The 18,217-nt window shown below is 40.6% G+C and overlaps 1 protein-coding gene across 4 annotated transcripts in view; it reads left to right on the forward strand.

The window, feature by feature from the left end:
• P4HA2 (prolyl 4-hydroxylase subunit alpha 2) overlaps nt 1–18,217 on the forward strand; it is a 33,984-nt gene that overhangs the window by 7,196 nt on the left and 8,571 nt on the right. For all 4 annotated transcript variants that reach the window (XM_031055303.1, XM_005418678.3, XM_031055301.1 and 1 more), the window contains exons 2-9: nt 845–960; nt 6,738–6,830; nt 8,521–8,617; nt 9,812–9,963; nt 11,414–11,551; nt 12,407–12,646; nt 14,303–14,514; nt 15,286–15,462. In XM_031055303.1, coding sequence (XP_030911163.1) covers nt 6,749–6,830; nt 8,521–8,617; nt 9,812–9,963; nt 11,414–11,551; nt 12,407–12,646; nt 14,303–14,514; nt 15,286–15,462 — 1,098 coding nt within the window. In that variant the 5' untranslated portion in view covers nt 845–960; nt 6,738–6,748. The remainder of the gene's footprint in view (nt 1–844; nt 961–6,737; nt 6,831–8,520; nt 8,618–9,811; nt 9,964–11,413; nt 11,552–12,406; nt 12,647–14,302; nt 14,515–15,285; nt 15,463–18,217) is intronic.

An 18,217-nucleotide genomic window follows, 5' to 3' on the forward strand; every position in this document is an offset into this window, starting at 1 on the left:
GCGGTCCGAGCGCTTTGCAGGGGGTTCAGCTCCGGCGAGACGCGGTTCAGTCCTCTCCGGGATCCTCGCTCCGCTGCTGGGGCCGGCGGGTCTCCGCGGGCCGGGCTCGGGGGGACAGCGGTACCGCAAAACATCCCGCGTCTCTGTAAGCCTGTTAGAGCTGTCATCGCAAAAATAGTGGAAGAGCTTGTTGCCCTTCTCCGTGCTGTTTGGGTTTGATAAGACTGGCATTCCCGGGTAAATCACTGCCAACTGACTTTGCCAGCTGCGTTAACTGGCTGTGCGTGTTCCCTGCCTGCCACGGGCTCACACAGAGCAAGCCATGGCTTAAGCTTCGTAGAGGTGTTCAAACTGCGCTTATTCTGCTCACGTCTAATTTTGTTTTACTCTGAGGTTTGTTTACCAAAAAAAAGCCTGTCCCTGCACAGTTGTGCAGCTGAGCTGGGGACAAACCAGGAGAGCATAGGCAGCTGTGTGTCACCTGTGTGATGCAGCGACCGTAGCCTCGGTGGAAAAGGCTGTGCGAAGGCAGGGGAGAGCAGCTGGTGAAAACTGAAGGCACTACTTAAGTGTTACCACAGCTCAGCTGGGGTGCAGCAGCTTGGCATGTCATAAGATGGCAAAACATGCCTTTGACTAGACAGGAGTAATTTTATTTCAGGAAGCAAAAAATGTCCTTGTAACCTGGAAGCCAGGAGGAGAGAGGATATGTAAATAAAGGCTATTTTTGGGACTGTCTGACTTTGTGATGTTTGGTGTTTCCAGCCAATAATCATCCCTTTTCCTCAGTATTAAAGTAGTGTTCCCCAGAAGAAATTTTTGTAACAAACCTCTTGCTCTTTAGTTTTATAGGTGCTCTGTGAGAGTGGAGTGGAGTGGAGCTGGAAGGCTGCTGTGGCCATCTTTACCAGGGTAATATTTCATCTTTCTGGCATTAAGGACTTGGAAATAATCCCACAGGTATGTTGTGAATATATATAGCAATCAATAACTGCCATTCACATTTCACAAGCAGAACATTATTCTGCTTTGGTAAATTGGCACTGCTGTGACACTAACAGACAAGAATGTGGCCTCTTGCTAATGCTGTAATTTCTTGGGATTCAATTTCTTAATGTGACTAATTGTACTTTGGGAAGCAGTGCAGGAATTACACACTTCAAAGAGAGTAACAGCAGAGGGAGCAGGGTTTACCCGTAAGCATAAGAATTTTTTCACTGGAGGTTTAAGTCAGGAATCCAATCTGTTTATAATTTCCATGCTGTGTGCATTGGCAAACTTCCAAAGAAGCAAGCTGTAAACATAGATATTTTTCCTATGACTAGTTCTGATTTTTGTGCATGGTTTTCTATATGTCAGAGATGTGAGAACATGGAGTGTGGAAGCAGGCATGTTCTAGGGTGATGTGAGAATAGAATCAACCTCTGAGATAATGCCTGATTTTAATTAAATTGAATTGAAAGAAACAGTTCACTGACAGCAGACCTTTTAATATGAAAATAACTCCTTATTTCTGAACAGGAAGATACTTCTAATGCTTTATATGGCAAATGATAAGTTATTTCAAGTTATGTTAAGTATGATGATATACTAAAGTTATGGCCTTTGCACAGTAAAATGCAGTCTAGATATTAATGCCAAAAAATAAGCTGTAGTGGGAAAAGCCCAGAGTCTTTTTGTCTTTACCAACACTGTGGGATTTGACTCCAGGCTGCTTTATAAAGGCAGAGCTTGCATTTATAGAGTAAGATTGAAGTGGATTTGCTGTGCCTTAGACTTGCATCAGTTTTGTTCTCTACTGGAGTGTGGAAGAAATGTTTTGTTACGGCTTTAAAAAATTACTGGGAGCTAATCAGCATGATTGTGACTTCTAAGGTGGTTATAGTTTATTTTATGTTAAAAGAAATGCCAACAGTTTTGTATGATTGTGCTGTGTCCTTGTTAATGCTTGCAAATAAACAGCTTTTCCTCATTTTCTTTTGGCTTGCCTTGAGAAGCACAAGGCAGTCACATTGGTGTTTTGCTAGGTAATTATAATTGGTTTTAGATGCATATTAAAATGCTTTGTAAAGAAAGGCAGTGATGTTGGCATAAGCTGCTTCGAGCAGTAAAACAAGTGTGCTCTGGAGGAAGGGGCTGGGTTGAACACTGGTGCATCTGAGTTCATATGGATAATGAATTTCAGCTTTGAATTACTTGGTTCAAAGACTTCAGCCAATGGTATAGGTTTTCTTTCCTTAGTATTTAATAACTTTTAAAATGTTTTATAGCTGCTATCATGTGCTGGGGAAATCTGCAAGACTTGAAATACTGCTACAAGTGAATGGTTTTATGGCTGCCTTTCTTGGTTGGTATTGAGAGAGGCTCCTCCTTGGCATCATCTTGAAAATCTGTTTATAATTAAGCCTGTCTTTTGGCTCTTAATAGGTAAGCAGCCTTGCAAGTTTGGTGTATACTATTTTCCACTTAGATATCATTAAGCCATCAGTACTGATAGCAGCTTAATGATTCCTTTTAAAGCTCCATTGTTTGTGGAGGGGAAAGGGATGAAGCCATCTGCAGCCCCAGTTCAGTACTCCTTGGTGTATCTGCAAGCAAGAGGACAGGGTGGAAAACAGTGGCGTTTGGAGGAGCCCCAGACAGACCTGTCTCATCCAACAGTCCAACCTCAAACTGCTGTTTGAGGATGGACCAAACTTCAGAGCCTCAACTTTGTGTGCACCTGTGGTACTTTCTGGGGTCCCCTGTGAAGGGAGGAATGATGAATCTGACTCCATGTTCTTAGAAGGCTAATTTATTATTTTATGATATTGTATTAAAGAATACTATACTAAAACTGTACTAAAGAATAGAGAAAGGATACAGACAGAAGGCTACAAAGATAGTAATGAAAACTTGGGACTCTTGCCTGAGCCCTGACACAGCTGGCTGTGATTGGTCATTAAGTAAAAACAATTCACAGGAAACCAATGAAACATGCACCTGTTGGTAAACAATGTCCAAACCACATTCCAAAGCAGCAAAACACAGGAGAAGCAAATGAGATAGTATTGTTTTCCTTTTTCTCTGAGGCTTTTCAGCTTTCCAGGAGAAAAATCCTGGGCAAGGGGATTTTTCCAGAAAATATGACAGTGACATGCACCAAGAGCTCATCAGTGGCCTGAGGTGATCTTGAATTAGTGATTTGCTTGTTGGATTTCACCATGATACTTAAATGGAAGCAGCTGCTTTCAGAGTGATTTCCCAGGTGTCTTTAACAGCACAGACAAGCACAGAAGAGGAGACAGGCTGTAACCTTTCCTTGTGTCATCAGCTCGCATGTTGTATTCCAGTAGCTCAGAAAAATGGTATCTTAATCAGATGTTGACAGTATCTGGTTATGATACTTTGTTTCAGAAGCTTTATTCCTCTGCAGCAGATTCTGGGTCTGTAAGCATGGAACCAAGAGCAGTCTGCCTTAATGACTTAGAAGAAACCATTGCTGTGTGCTCTGAAAAAAATTTCCCCCACCTAGTCTTTGGAAAAAGAGGTGGCTTGTAGCAGTTTGGAGCAGTTAGATTGCACCCCAGTTCCTCACCTGCCCTAAAGAAGCCCCATAGCAGAGGCAGTGCTGTCACCTTTAACTGAGGAGTGGAAGGGCGCTGGTTTGGTTTTTTTTCTGGAGTTCATGTGATCAAAAAGTGTTCACATACGAGTACAAGTTAAACTCTGGTCTAATTTACCACAGTAAAGGGTATGACTTGTATTCTTTGTTGTACAGACTGGTCTTATGTTGGTTCCACTTAATTTAATTTTCCTGCATGAGAAATCTGTGCAAATTTGGAGCTGGATGAAGGACTTGCTTTTTTTGTCCCTGTTTTTAGTTAGGCTGTCAGGCAAGTGGAGTTCTCTTGTACTATCGTGAATAAGGGAGACCATAGCATATCAGTGTGATCAGAAGTTGAGTCCTAAAGGCACTGGATGTAATAGGTACTTGTTTCCTCTTCTGACCTGAAAAAAGTGCTCCCTTTTGGCCTATGTTCCCTGTGACTGGATATGGAATTCAGAGTGAATGAGAAACTGAGAACCATGGTAGATATGCAAGCAATTCCCCTTTAATAGGTCAAGTCTCTATTTTTAGGTCTTGTTGATTATGAGGTTTTCAGAAAGCTTATTTAATAAAGAATTCAGTCTAACCTGTAGAGAAAAATTCCACCGTTGTGTATTTTGTCTAGAACTTATTTCCTTCTGCCGGTGTTCTCTGGGCCTGACAGCACTCTTTCCATAGGAGGAATGATTCATTGAGGTCTTATACTGTAAAGAAGTACGAAAACCCAAAACCCACAAAAGAAAAGCCAGAAATATAGGCAGTATTTGTCCTACAAAGGCTTGTTTGGCATTTCTGTTTGAATAAAGCACACTACTTTACAAACATTTGTCTCCATTATTGAGGCATGAGCTGCTCATGCCCCTTGTGCCCCTCTTGCCCTCCTTTCAGCTGAGTGGCGTGGGCGCATGTACGTGTTGTTGTGCACACACGCTCCTGCCAGCCAAGACTGGTTATTCAGCCTCCTGTAATTCATTATTTGTGCTGGTTTTCCCAGTAACAGCTGTGAAAAGAATGTACAAACAATCTGCCAACCCTGCAGCCAGGTGTCCTGCTTGTTTGAGCAAGAACTGCTTTCTCTTTTTACTATGGTCTCTGTTTATTGACTCAAGTAAAACTGAGTAGGATGGTAAAGCTGTTGCAGATCTGCTATAAAGACAAGCTGGTAGCTGTAGTACTTCTTGGCAGATTTCCTCAGCCATGAGAGAACATGGTGAGGAGGTGCAGGAAAGTGTAGAGCTGTTTTAACTGGAATATTCACTTGTAATTGTTCTCCCAGGCTTTATGTTGTGCATCCAAAAAACCACTCCATTAAATGATGGCAGACTATTCAGATGGACAGATGAGGCTTAATATATCCAAATTAATGTACTTCCCAAGTGCACTTGACTTGCTGTGCTTTCTGCTACATCACTTATTGTGCCTTGTAATATTGGCAGACCTCTGCATGGCACTATTCACTCAGCTTTATTCATTTCTCAGATTACCCATGTACTAGTTCTTAACTAACTTAAACAAGCAGTTTGGGAATATGTGGTTTGCAGGAAGGTGAGAAACAAAAGAGGGAAAGGAGAAGACTTTTTATGATACTGTGAGACATTTTCCTGCTTACTCATGCTTGCGAACTGTTGTGGTAAATGATTCTGATTCCTTGTGTAGTCTTGTAAAGCAATCAAAAGAATAATTTAAAAATAATCATCTTGCCTTGTGATAATACACAACAGAGGACAGAGCTATTCCTAATGTCTTTAGTCGTGGTGGTGTCACTGAGGATGTATTTGGTCTTTGTTTCTGGTGAGCCCAGCTGAGGGTGAGAGTTTCAGTTGTGCTGTGTGCTTGAAAGAAGTAAATATCCATTCTTCATCTTTTGTCTTGTGGGTATTTCATCTTTTGGAGGCAGATGTGTGGAGCCCAAGGGAACAAGTCAGAGTTATTGCAGAATTATCTTGATTCCTTCCTATTTGCTGCATTGCTTGAAATTTCAGGACGCTCCATGTATTTTCTTTCATTTTTCCCTTCCATTCCCCTTTCTCAGGCTGATTCCATTTTGCCCCCAATAGTTGCATTTTTACTGTATTTGAAGTTACTGGGTTGCACGTGGTAATTTTGAGCCACCAGTTTGCCCAGTTACATTGAGCAGGAAAAAGTAATAACAGCTTCCTGAGCTGAGGTGGAGAGTTGTCACCTCCCTTGTGACACTGTGCAGGGGTGTGCCAGGAGCTCCAGTTTGAGCAGCAGTGCTCCTGCATGAGGCTGGTGCTGGTGCCTGTTCCTGCTTGGTGGGCAGGCAGTTCTGGAGTGAGTTGTGGTCTGATCCCAGTGCAGTGCTCCTCATGAAGCCCCTGGAGAAGGTGTTCTGGTCATCAGGGCTCCCAGGAGGCTCTTCTGTGTGCCCCTTGCATCCTTTGTTTCACTTGACCCATCTGCTCAGACTGGCTTTCCTCCCATACCCCTCAGGCTGTGCTTCTGGAAGTGGAACAATCTGCTTTCAACATCCATCTCTGGGGCTGGATTTCTAAACTGGCACAGCCTTTGAAATACAGAAGTTATAAGGGCTGTGCCCAGAGGCCAATATGCTGAGATAATGCATCTTGAATAAGCAGAACTGGAAATTTCACTTCTAACTTTTCCAACCGTTGCTGCCACTTCTACACTACAAAATGTTCTATTCCTCTATTTGGCTTTCTCACTATTTGTGTTTCTAGACAGTTTTTAAGTAACTGAGTTTTATAGAATGCTATAAACCCATTTAATTCAGACTTATTATTATTATTGGAATATAATTTGTGGGTCTCATATTTTCCAGCTCTAGTTATGTCTGACATAGAAGGTGCTGAACTGCTCTTGCAAAAGAGCTTTTTCTCACTGTCTCAGTGGACAATATGTGTATATGGTTTCCCTTTTCTCATGTGGGCTTTCCAGTGTATTCCATGTAAATCCCAAAGAGTATGCAAGATAGCATTTGATACTGTTAAGTAACAGCTCCTATGGTTGAAGAAGAGTTTTTTCAAGCTTTAAAAATTAAAATTCAGAGAGTCTAAATAATTTTCATGAGGTTAAAATGACTGAAGATAAAGGTTAATGCTTTGCCTTGTTTCTCCCAAATAAGTTAATTATTTTTATTCCTCCTTTTCCTTTTAATTTTTTACAGGTATCTGGAAGATGAAGCCCTGGCTGCAGCTGATGTTCTTCCCTTGTGTTTTCCTGATCTGGCACACAGAGGCAGAGTTCTTCACCTCCATAGGTGTGGAAATAACCAGTGCATGATGTGATGTGGTTATTGTGATTGCTAGAACTGCTAAAGTTGTCATCTGAGGCATATGGTTTTCTTCATGTGGCCCTGGCCAACACTGTCTCTATTAGGAAAAGCTCCTCTTCTGCAGCATCAGTACAATTTGTTTGCAGTTGGTTGACTTGGAACACTGACCAACATGATTCAAGTTTCTCTGGGGCCTCTGTCAGTAAAATAAGATGGGCTCTGTGTTCTATTAGGATTTGTGCATCTGTTGTCATTTTAAACAGAACACACCACCTTATGCTAGAAAGCTTAGCATCTTGAATTTGAGTTATGAAAATAGTTTAAGTGGCAAATATGTGAAGTTTTTATTTTTCCCCAGCAGCCAAAATGTCCTGTCTTCTCAAAAAGCTGAAGTTAGGTGTCAGAAGGAAAAATCAGTAACTCCCTTACATTGTATGTTTTGCTAGGCCTGAGTAAATCCTAAAGAATTTGCATTGTAATAAATCTGTAAAATAATTTGATTTTTATGACAACTTAGTTCCTGTGTTCTAATAGGATCCAGTCATGTATGATTGTGGTAGAGCTTCAAATGAGCACAAACTGAGTTGTCTGCTGTTAATTGCTCTAACATTTTCCTGTTGAGCAGTTTGGGGACTTGCCCTCCATAAGGGCATTAAGGCTGATTAACTGCCACTGGCTGTTCTCCAGAATGTTCTTTGAGTCAGTGGAGCTGGTTCGGAATGGCAAAGCTCAGAGCTCCTGGTGGGTTGTTCTGCACCACTGTGTGGAACTGCTCAGCCAGAGTCCTGTGCCAAGCCCCTCACATGCCCTGTGGCTGGCTCAGCCATATTTAATTACATGTGTATTATTTGCTTCTGATTTTTCTAAGTTAAGTAGCATTTTATACAAAGCTTCCACAAAGGATCACCTTCTCTTTACACTTACCTATTTGTGAACCTTTGCTAACTCTGAAAACAGCATATCCTGCTGCCTTCTATCTGCTTAATCATGCCTCATTCATAATTACTTTGGAATGCTGGAGCTGTGGTTGCATTTATGAATCTAATAATGTTCTTTCAGTTTGGGCTTTGAAAAGCCAAGTTTGTCATAGCAATTAGGACCGATATGTTAGCAATTTCCACTAATGCTAATCAGGAGAGTGTGTGTGAGTCTATGAACATTAGTCTGAAATTCCTCTCTGTGTAATGTTAGGCTGTTCCCATGGTTACCCATATTGTAAAACTGTAAGTTTAAATAATCTTAGTGATTACATTAATAATTTGTTAGTGTGACCTAATCTGTGTCCATATGTAGAACAGATGCTTTGGCAACAATTTGGATCTTTTGTTGCTTTGTCTCCATAGCTGTATGAGTGTCAAACCTTTCTTGTCTTGCTTGTACTTGTAGTACTAAAAGTAATTCAGAGGCAGAGGAAGGGTCAGTGCACAGCTACATGAACTGTTGAAGCTGGGACTTTAAAAGCCCCTTGAAGCATTTGAATGGCAGACCTGTGTGTCTGATAGCTTTTGTGGTTTCCAGGCATTGGAAGTGCACATCCTTAATTTGTGCACATCCTTAATTTGTCTGTTGTTTGTGGTGGTTTTAATAGCCCTGGAGCATTTAAGGTTTCTTTTCTGTGCACTTGGGAATTGTTACTTTTTTAGGACTGATGAATATTTGCTCCTACTCTTTTTAGGTCAAATGACAGACCTGATTTATGCGGAGAAGGACTTGGTACAGTCTTTACAGGAATATATCCGAGCAGAAGAGAAAAAGCTCTCTCAGATTAAAAGGTAGGGGAGATCTGTGTAATGAAGGGTGACAAAATGGCTCAGTTGTGTTCAATCACACCCCACCTTTGTCACACTCTCTGATGCTAAATCTTGTTGGTATTTCCTCAGTAGATAATTACAGGGAGAGGATAGGTACTAACTTGTTTTTATTTATTCCCATTAACCTACAAGGGTCCCGGCTTCAGATATCGCTCAGAATTTACTTCTTTAGAAATGGTGCTCTGGTGGGCTGTCTCCATTTTGCCCTGTCCTTGTACCACCACAGGACTCCTGTAGAGAGGACACATCAGAGTCATGTCAGTCTTGTCATGAGAGCTGAATGCCTCTGTGTACCAGTGCTCTGTGCTGCCTGTTGTTTCATGCCATCAGCTCTGCTTACAGGAGCCAGGTGTGCCAGTGGCATTTACCAAATCTCTGGGTTCCTTCCTGTGTTGGCTTTGCCCTCAGGGACAGTTCTCCTGCCCTGTTCTCTTCAGGTGCCAGCCTGGCTGCCGCATATCTCTGATGTTGTGCTGATTGCTTGGATCACTTAAAAGGCTCTTGCTGACAGCTGATACTTTGTGTCACATAGGAAGATTGTTAATTCTCCTCTAGCCAATAGCAATATATACTAGGGTGTGATGGGAGGATAGGCTGCATGAGGTCCAGGTTCAGAAGAGCTGAGTGCCTCTAGGAGGAGTTGTGTTTTCCAAAAAACTTCTCAGCTCAAGGCTGTATGTGTCAATCTGACCTTCCTTTGGGAGTGTAGGATGAGAATAGAGTTATGGAGTAGTGGGATGGTAGGAATTCTGGTCACATAGACACAAAATGTTCTTTTCTTGAAAAGCTGGCCTTTGGAGGCAAAGCAATATCCTTTTCAAGTATTGGTAAAGAGAATATCTGTTCAATCTATGAATAAACTGGTATTTTTAAGGCTTGTTACAACTGAGCTGCATGTCTGCTGAAGTCAGGTTTAAAATACTAAGCAGGGAAATACTTTCCCTTTGAAAGACTATTGTAATTAAAAAAAACTCCACTTTATCCTTGTGAACTTAAAAGGTTGAAAGCCAGTTGTGACAGTAAAAGCAGCAATAATTTGATCTAGATGTGTAATTTGAATGATTTAGGATGAAAGATGTGCATTCATAAATGCCTGAGAACAATTTATGAATGCACATCTTCCTTCTTAAATCGTGTGCACACTTCTCATTCCAGCTGGGCTGAAAAGATGGATGTACTGACCAGCAAATCAGCCTCTGATCCAGAAGGGTATCTGGCACACCCTGTGAATGCATACAAGCTTGTCAAGCGTCTGAATACTGACTGGCTGGAATTGGAAAACCTGGTTCTTCAGGACACAACAAATGGTAAGGAGTTACAGGGGACTGCTGTCAGGAGGCAGCCTTGTGTTCTGGAAAACCACAAGCTTGATTGTGGTTTAAATATTATTGCCAAGTTTGTTTAAAAAGCAGCTAAGGACTTGACTTGTGTGTACTGATTATCCGAGTGAAACTTGCAACTGAACACGTCTTAGTCAAGACTCAAACTGTTTTATTTGAGGAGAAAGGAAGAATGGGACATGCTTAAAGCTGTGCTGGTAACTGTTGAGTGTTATTGTTCTCTTGTATATAAACTGCTTCAATTGCTTTCCCAGTCTGTTGCTTCTCTTGATGATCACTGTTTTTTGACCATGTTGATCAGAGAATAAGATTAAGAATAAAAATGAGTCCCATATTGAACTGGTGGAGAAACTTTATCAGCCCCAGCATTAGAGTCAGCAGATGCTGTTGTCTGTCAAAACCAGGATAATATATGATTGCTATCTCTAAACCTATCCTTCTAAATCAAATGCTTCCAGTACTAATCCTTGGGTTTACATCATTTTTTCAAGTGTCTGCTTGAATTTGCTCGCATATCTTTTTTAAGCGGAGTTTTATTTTTACTGGACTCTTGGAAAATGAGGAAGAGGTGGTTGTGTTTTTCAGGCAGAACACCACATGGTTTCCCTTTCTACTCTGCATATGCTTAAGTTTAGGTACTTGAAAGTTTTTTCCAGACAAGGCTTTTATTGCCTTTTGGAATAGTTATCCTAAATGGAAATAAAATTCTCAAGTCTATTGAATACGTCTGTCGCTAATTTTTTCTAAATGCTTCTTTTTCCAGTTGGCTTTCTGTATGATTAGAAATGGTTGGGCTGTTTTCCTTCAGTTGATGGCTTCCTCTTCTGCCCAACCAACCTGCTGTGTAGCCCTGACATGTTTACTTAGTGCATTTGATTTTATTTCTGAGTATCGCCTGGTTTACTTGTCAGGTTTAATTCTCTCACTGAGTAAGGCCCTATGCTAGTGAGGGGATCCTGGATCAGGGTCTCTGTCCCTGGAACTGAGACTTGAAAAGCTCTTGTGACTTTAGATGTTGGAATACCAAGTTGGAGATCGTTGACCAGTACTAAAACCTGAAATCAGTTGTGTATATGAGTATTGCAGGAGATTTGATGAAAGCTGTTAAGCTTTCATGTCAGAAAGAGAGATTACAGGACAATGAAGATCATTAGATTCACATTGTACATCAGTACTTTTGTGGCACAAGAAATTTGAGTTTAGCTATTTATTCTTTATTTTTTACTCATGAGCTGTATTTCTTGAAAAGGTACAGAAAACAATGTATTTATAACTTTTGAGCCTAATAAGAGGCTTTAAATCTGGGTTATTTGAAACTTAATTCTCTAGCCAGAGCAGATGTTTCCTCTTCTATGTCAATCTTCTACTGATATTTATTCAAGCTCTGGAAGTAACATCTTGCCCTTTTGCTGCAAAGGCTTTATTGCAAATCTTACAATCCAGCGTCAGTTTTTTCCAACTGAAGAAGATGAGACTGGAGCAGCAAAGGCTCTGATGCGCCTGCAGGACACCTATAAACTGGATCCTGAAACCCTCTCTCGAGGGAACTTGCCAGGTAAGTGCACCAAGGACTCCTTGGCTTTAACAGGAAGGAAGTGGTAATATCCTCAAACTCTCTCCTCAAGTCCTTTATGAAATGAGGGTTAACTGGTTTTGCCACAGATGTTTCAGAAAATTTCAAGAAATACTGGGATGTCTGATTGTTAGCTGAGTCCTGATTAAGGTTTGCTTTTGCTGCTGCTGCTGCTGATGAGACACCTACTGAAACAGGTTATGGTGGGTACCAACATGGTGTTTACTAACTGAATAGGCTTTGTTGGTGTGTCAGTAAATGAGCTGACACAATATTTTTATTTGTTGTAAGTATGACTAGCCATTAATAATTAACTAAATTTTAAGTCTTACATGTGCATCTTCTGAGCTGGAGCAACTGGAAATCAGTGCAGTCAACTCAACTGGACGCCCAATTTATTTAAATCAACATCAGCTTGCTTATGCACAAATACAGATTTACAGTAAAGAGAAACAAGCTGACTGTGCATGTAGTCAGCATGTAGTCAGGCTTCTCTGATCATCTGACAGTGTTAATCTGTAGGTTAGGTGAAATCTGTTAAGATGTTAGTCTGCTCTTCCTTTGTCTACAACAGAAAGCACAATAGCTTACCACTGTAACTTCTGTTAAACTTCTCTTTGTTTCCAAAGGAATTAATTAGAATAAAATTAAGGTAGTTTACTCTTTAATTCTGATGGTGATCACTTTAGTACTGAACTTAAAATATTGTCAAAGCATTGTTTCTTAGAAGCATTTTTGGATTATAAGTGTGTATTTACAGATACTTCTCAATGTGTCCCATGTATTTAAGGCAGAGGTGCTTGTGTGGATTGCTGAAAGATATCTTTTTATTTTTAGGAACAAAATATAGATCCTCCTTGACAGTTGGTGACTGCTTTGGCATGGGGAAGACAGCCTACAATGACGGGGACTACTATCACACTGTGCTCTGGATGGAGCAAGCCTTAAAACAGCATGATGAGGGGGAGGATACAACAGTCAGCAAAGTAGAGATCCTAGATTATCTCAGCTATGCTGTTTTCCAGTTTGGGGACTTGCACAGAGCCATGGAGCTCACCAGGCGCCTGATATCCCTCGGTAAGAGCAAAGACCATGTTACTTTAGCTGGGAAGTGCTGCCAGCAGCAGAGCTGAGAACAGTCATGGCCCATCCACATTGGTGAGCTGACTGGAAGGGATATCCTGACAGATGACTTGTAATAAATGTGGGTCCTGGAAAAAAGTCTATTTATACATGAAGTATCTTTAACAAGCTGTCTTATGGTCCATGCTGTTGTTACCCAAGGCCCTGGTGTGTCTGACTGCACTCACTGCCTGTGTGCCTTGCTGGAGTGTACGGAGATGGATAAAGCCTTGCTTGTCTCAAGTGGAGATCAAGGCTACTATAGATATAGGCAGTGCTGCACCTTCTGTAAAGTCCTACTGACTTTACATATACTTCTTTATTCCTCAGTGCAGGTACTCACGGCCTGAGATCTTAAAGTATTTATTTCTGAATATTCAGAACAAACTGAGTTTCTTAAAACCTCCATCTATTTCTGAAGTGTTTTTAGCTTTCCTTTGAGTAAGCAAATAGGCTTCCTATCCAGCTTTGCCTACTTCCTGCAGTGGGAAGGTCTGTCCTCTTCATTTAGAGTTAACATTACCTGTGTTAGGTGTTTGATGGGTTTTTTAATGGGCTGTGGTTGTTAGTTTAGATACTAGCAGCATCCTGAGAGTGGGTGAAAGCTTCCTATTGAAAAATATTTATTAGTCTAATTTCTGCAGAACTAGAATTCTTAAATTAAATTTACAAGAATATGAATAAGCATTGAATCTAGCTCTAGGGGTTTAGCACTGACAGCAGAATGCAAATCCTTATCAGCAGCAAACAGTGGAACACAGTTGGCAGTCCCTTCTGAAAGCAGCAGCTTCCTCTGCTCTGGGCTCAACTTCCCTATCTGGCCACTATTACCCTGTGCTCTAGTGAGTAGTGACTGGGGTGAGCTTTTGGGTTTGTTCCATGAGATAAACACAGTGAAGTTGGGAAGGCCAGAAGGGAAAGAATCTCTTTTAGGTAGTAGCATCCAGAAACACAGATGAACAAGGAATTGTTCCTTCTTAGTTATCTGGGGTAAAGGTCTATTGATGATGATAATTGATTCTTAGCAACATCATTAATAAATCACTAGTATGTCCAAAGATACTATTAATCCAGGCTCCCTCCCATATAACCCTGTTAGAGCTACAAATGGGTGCTGTAGGTGGGCTCAGAGCTTCCCAACCTGAGAGAAGTCTTTGGGACTGAAGACTGGCTGGACTCCACCACAGTACTTGGCTAAAGTCTGCTTGTGCAGTGTGGGTGAGCAGCATGGTAGAAAGGAGGGGTACAGCACGTGGGCTACCTTGGTCTCTGCTCATGAGCTCTGGTGGTCTGCTCATCCTGGGTAGAACTGGTCAGAAAAGTTGAGAGAAAAGAAGGAATGTGAAGAACAAAAACTTGTAATCTTTTTCTTGGAATAAGAGTCTTATGATGGGTTCTTCCAGAAGGGTTCTTTTGTATCCTTAGTGCAGCTCTCCTTTGCAAAGACAGACGCTTCCCAGTGTGGATTTTCAGTGCAGACTGAAGCCAATGCCTTTGTTTGCCTGATAATGCTTTAGGAAGGGAAGAATTGTTGCTGTCTTGATACAGGGACTTGTTTGTACTAACAGTTTGCAAAAATCACCATTTCTGTGTGGTTTTCTCCCAATGAAGACAGCACTCATGAAAGAGCAGGCAGTAATCTGCGGTACTTTGAGAAGCTGCTGGAGAAGGAAAGAGAGGAGAAGGAGAAAGAAAATTCAATAAACAAGACTGTGACAACCACAGAAGCTGTGGTGCAAAGTGGAGCCTATGAGAGGCCCCTTGACTACTTGCCAGAGCGTGATATCTATGAGGCCCTTTGCCGAGGTGAAGGGGTGAAAATGGTAAGAGACAAGAATTTCCTGACTATGCTGCCTTTGCATAAGGGTGGTCAAGTTTGGTGGAACATGTTGTTTTTTCCTTCTGTGAAGCTATTTTTTAAAGAAAAATTTTAAGTTTGTTTCTGTCCAGGCTGAGGTTTGTATCTTACATCTCGGCTTCTCAATCTTCAGCTGTTACGCACAAACAGGTCTTAGCTGTACTTCTTAAGGGTTGGTGAAAATTGCTTTTTCAAGCAAAAAAAGGTTTTTCAAAGTCAGCTGTACAGATACAAAAGGAGGCTTTTTCCCCTGAGAGCTGATTATGCTTTTCCACACTGAGGGAATCACATTATTCCTTCCCTTTTGCTTCTTAGGCACGTTCTTCTGGAATGACTATTTTGGCCAAGTGATTTCCAGTACCTCTCAACAAATATCACTTCAGTTCTTAGTCCAGGGAAAAGAACCAATTTATTTCATCTGTATCATCTTAATTGTGAAGACCAGACTCTTTTTTTTTACAGCTCACTGCTTGCATAGCTCTTAATCTGTAACCTATTGTGGTTTAATTCCCTTAAAGGTTAGTGTTTCAGATGCTGCTCAGTGGTATTTGGAGCAGGATATCTTGTTTTTAATTGCAGTGAATTGCAGAATCGCTCTTGTTTACCTCTTGTATCTTCTGGTCACCTGATGACTTCTACAATGTATGTGGAATGAAACTCATCTTATTGCCTTGCCTGTTTGAAGTTCAAGAGAAGTGTTTGAGCAAACAATGCTTTGTTTGGCATTTTGTTTCAGACACCTCGAAGACAAAAAAGGCTGTTTTGTAGGTACCATGATGGAAACAGAAACCCTCATCTGCTGATAGCTCCCTTTAAAGAAGAAGATGAATGGGACAGTCCTCATATTGTGAGATACTATGATGTCATGTCTGATGAAGAAATTGAGAAGATTAAACAACTAGCTAAGCCAAAGGTAAGTTTCCCTTTTTCCATCTCACTAATAACTGCCAATTCCATGCTTCAGTCTCTATTAGCAAGGACTAAGCTAAGGATTTGAAAGATCTGGTTTCATACTACAGATGATACACTGCAGCTGTGAGCCTAAAAGGGAATGATTTTGAAACTGCCTGGTGATGTAGGACCATAAAGCCCAGGCTCCCAAAGGTGTTTATGCATTGTTGCACTTAATTATGCAAAGTTCTCAGCAAATGGCTTAGAAAGCTTTAAGAAATTAGAGACTAGACTTCAAAAGATAAATGGCTGACTTAAAATGATGGGAGTAGGTGTGCAGTATGTCTTGAATCTGCCTTTTGAACTGGAGCCAAACTTAAATGAAATTTAAAAACCCCAAATCTTAAGAGAAGTGGAAAGATAAAAATGTAAGTTGTGCCAGAATAATACCTAGAGGTTTGGGGTTGTTGTTTTTTTTTGTTCGTTTGTGTATCCTGGAATCCACTGCTTCTGTTCTAAACCATAGATGTTTCTTGTTACTCATTATATGAGTTCTAGTGACTCTGCACACAATAAAAACAGCTATCTTATGCAAAGCTAGTAATTATCTGTTTTTTCTGGAGGTGGAATTTTCTGTCACCTTTCTGGCAAAAAGTAGTACGGCAGTGTGATAGTAGTAGACACCCCCATACTTTTTCTGTCAGGTCTGAGCAGAATGTGAAACTGAACAAATCTTTGCTTATAGAGGAGTGGTTCATTTTAGCACTCTTCAAGCTACCGTATGAAATATGGTACTAAAATTCCAGTGAAGACTTACACTTATGTAAGTATTTCTAAATGTAAGCATAAATAGTTAGAAACAGATTGAGAAACTGATGCTTCCCCAGATGATTAATAATTTGGGATGTTTGTGAAGCTGGTTCTTCTGTGACTACTAGCCAGCTAGGGAAGTGTTGGCTGAACACTCCTGTCTCAGTGGGGAATCTCACCTCCTTAAATGGAGAGTTTTTCCTATTACATCATAGTAAAAAACTTCAAGAGCTTCAGATAAAATGGAAGTATTCACATAGAGCATATCACTTAATCTATTTTATCAAATAAAAGCACTGTCTAAAGACTGCTATTTTTTATTCAGAGTTTCATGGAAAGTCTTAATGCTTGGTCTCTGAATTTTGCATATATTACTAATGTTAGAGGAATTTTTCATGAAATCTTGTGTAGTGTAGAACTGCAGTCAGTCCCTAGAAGAGTAGGTAAATATTATAGCCTTAAGATTCAGATGAATATTGTCAATTTTTAAAAAAGCAACCATTTCCTTACGAGTTTTTTTCTAAACCTGAGCTGCAGGAGTAACTTTAAATTCTGCAATGCTACTGAAAGAATGGAAAATGCAAGTCCTGTGGTGAGATGGTTCTTAATAAATACAGCTTAATTTTAGCCTGGAAATTTTAGTTAGGAATCATGGAAGCTTTCAGACAGAACTGGGAAGTGTTATTTTAGGGTCAGAAAGGTGTCCACTTTGTTTATTCTAAAATGCATTTGTAAGACAATTTTACTTTGGAGTCCAAGCACTTAAACATTATCTGCAGTTTACACTTGCCAATACTTTCTGTAGAGAAAGAACATCTGTATGTGATTGCGAATAGCTGCAGTTGAGTTGATTTTTATGCTTGTTTTGCAAAATGCAATCACTGTTATTCCACTTCCAAAAAGTAGATCCAGCTTTTCAGGCAGTCCATCAGAGCTGACTGGGGAGGGTCAAGAAAATTCTTAGCTCTGTTGATGTGGATAGCATTGAGGCAGCTCCATCATAGTATGAGAAACATATTCCCAAAATTCTTAATGTTACCTGCAAGCCAGGAATGTCTGAACAGGCAAGAATATGGCATGAAGTGGGGAGGCATGGAGGAATATCTGAGCTCGTGCTACAGGGTTTCAGCAGTGCAGAATTTCAGAAGGAAATAACAACAGAGTTTGCTAAACTAAACAGACTCTGAAACAGTCAGTGAAGCTTCTGACCAATGAAGGGTGTTATGATTTTTGAAAGCAAATGCCTCTTACAAGGCTGATTTCTCCACCCTGACAGAGGAAGCCTTGCATTTATCAGTTGCTTGTACCAACTGAGACATAGATTTTGTGTCTTAAATGAAGAAACCTGCCTGTCAGAGCAGATAGGAAATAATATCAAAGCAGTCAGGCTTATTTGAGTTCTGATTTATTTATATCATATACTAGGTGCAGAAATCAAGCAAGCATGTACAAGCTTGAAAATGGCAGCAGAATGAAAAGTCTGGGAAGCAAAATATATATCCCCAAAGCTTTGCTTCACTGTACCAGTGAAGAACAACATTCAGTCAGTCTGGCTCTTCTGTTATAATTTATACAGGCGAAATCTGGAACAAAATAACAGTGAGTCAGAATTACAGCAACAGCTGTGCCAAGAACTCTTGTATAGGGACAAGACAGCTGACAAGGAGTGTAAAGCTGGCTGGAGACTTATTTGAGGAAAAATGAAGGAAATCATGACTGCATTCCCTGAAGAAGAGGCAAATAAAAAGGCCTTCTATGACCTATAATTAAGTGGAAGAAAAGAGGTATGATTTAGAATGTGTGTGGTTAGCAGGAGTTAAATTTAAATGTGGCCTGAGTTTACAGTCAAAGAAAAGAGTATCCCAGTTCTTGTTCTCAGCTGCACGAATGAAACCAAAGTGAGCTGGTGTATTGTTAGCAGTCATCTGTCACTCTGACACCACAGCAAACTTATCAGTTTTGCCAAG

The sequence above is a fragment of the Geospiza fortis genome, unplaced genomic scaffold, assembly GCF_000277835.1.
Source record: "Geospiza fortis unplaced genomic scaffold, GeoFor_1.0 scaffold55, whole genome shotgun sequence".
NCBI lineage: Eukaryota > Metazoa > Chordata > Aves > Passeriformes > Thraupidae > Geospiza > Geospiza fortis.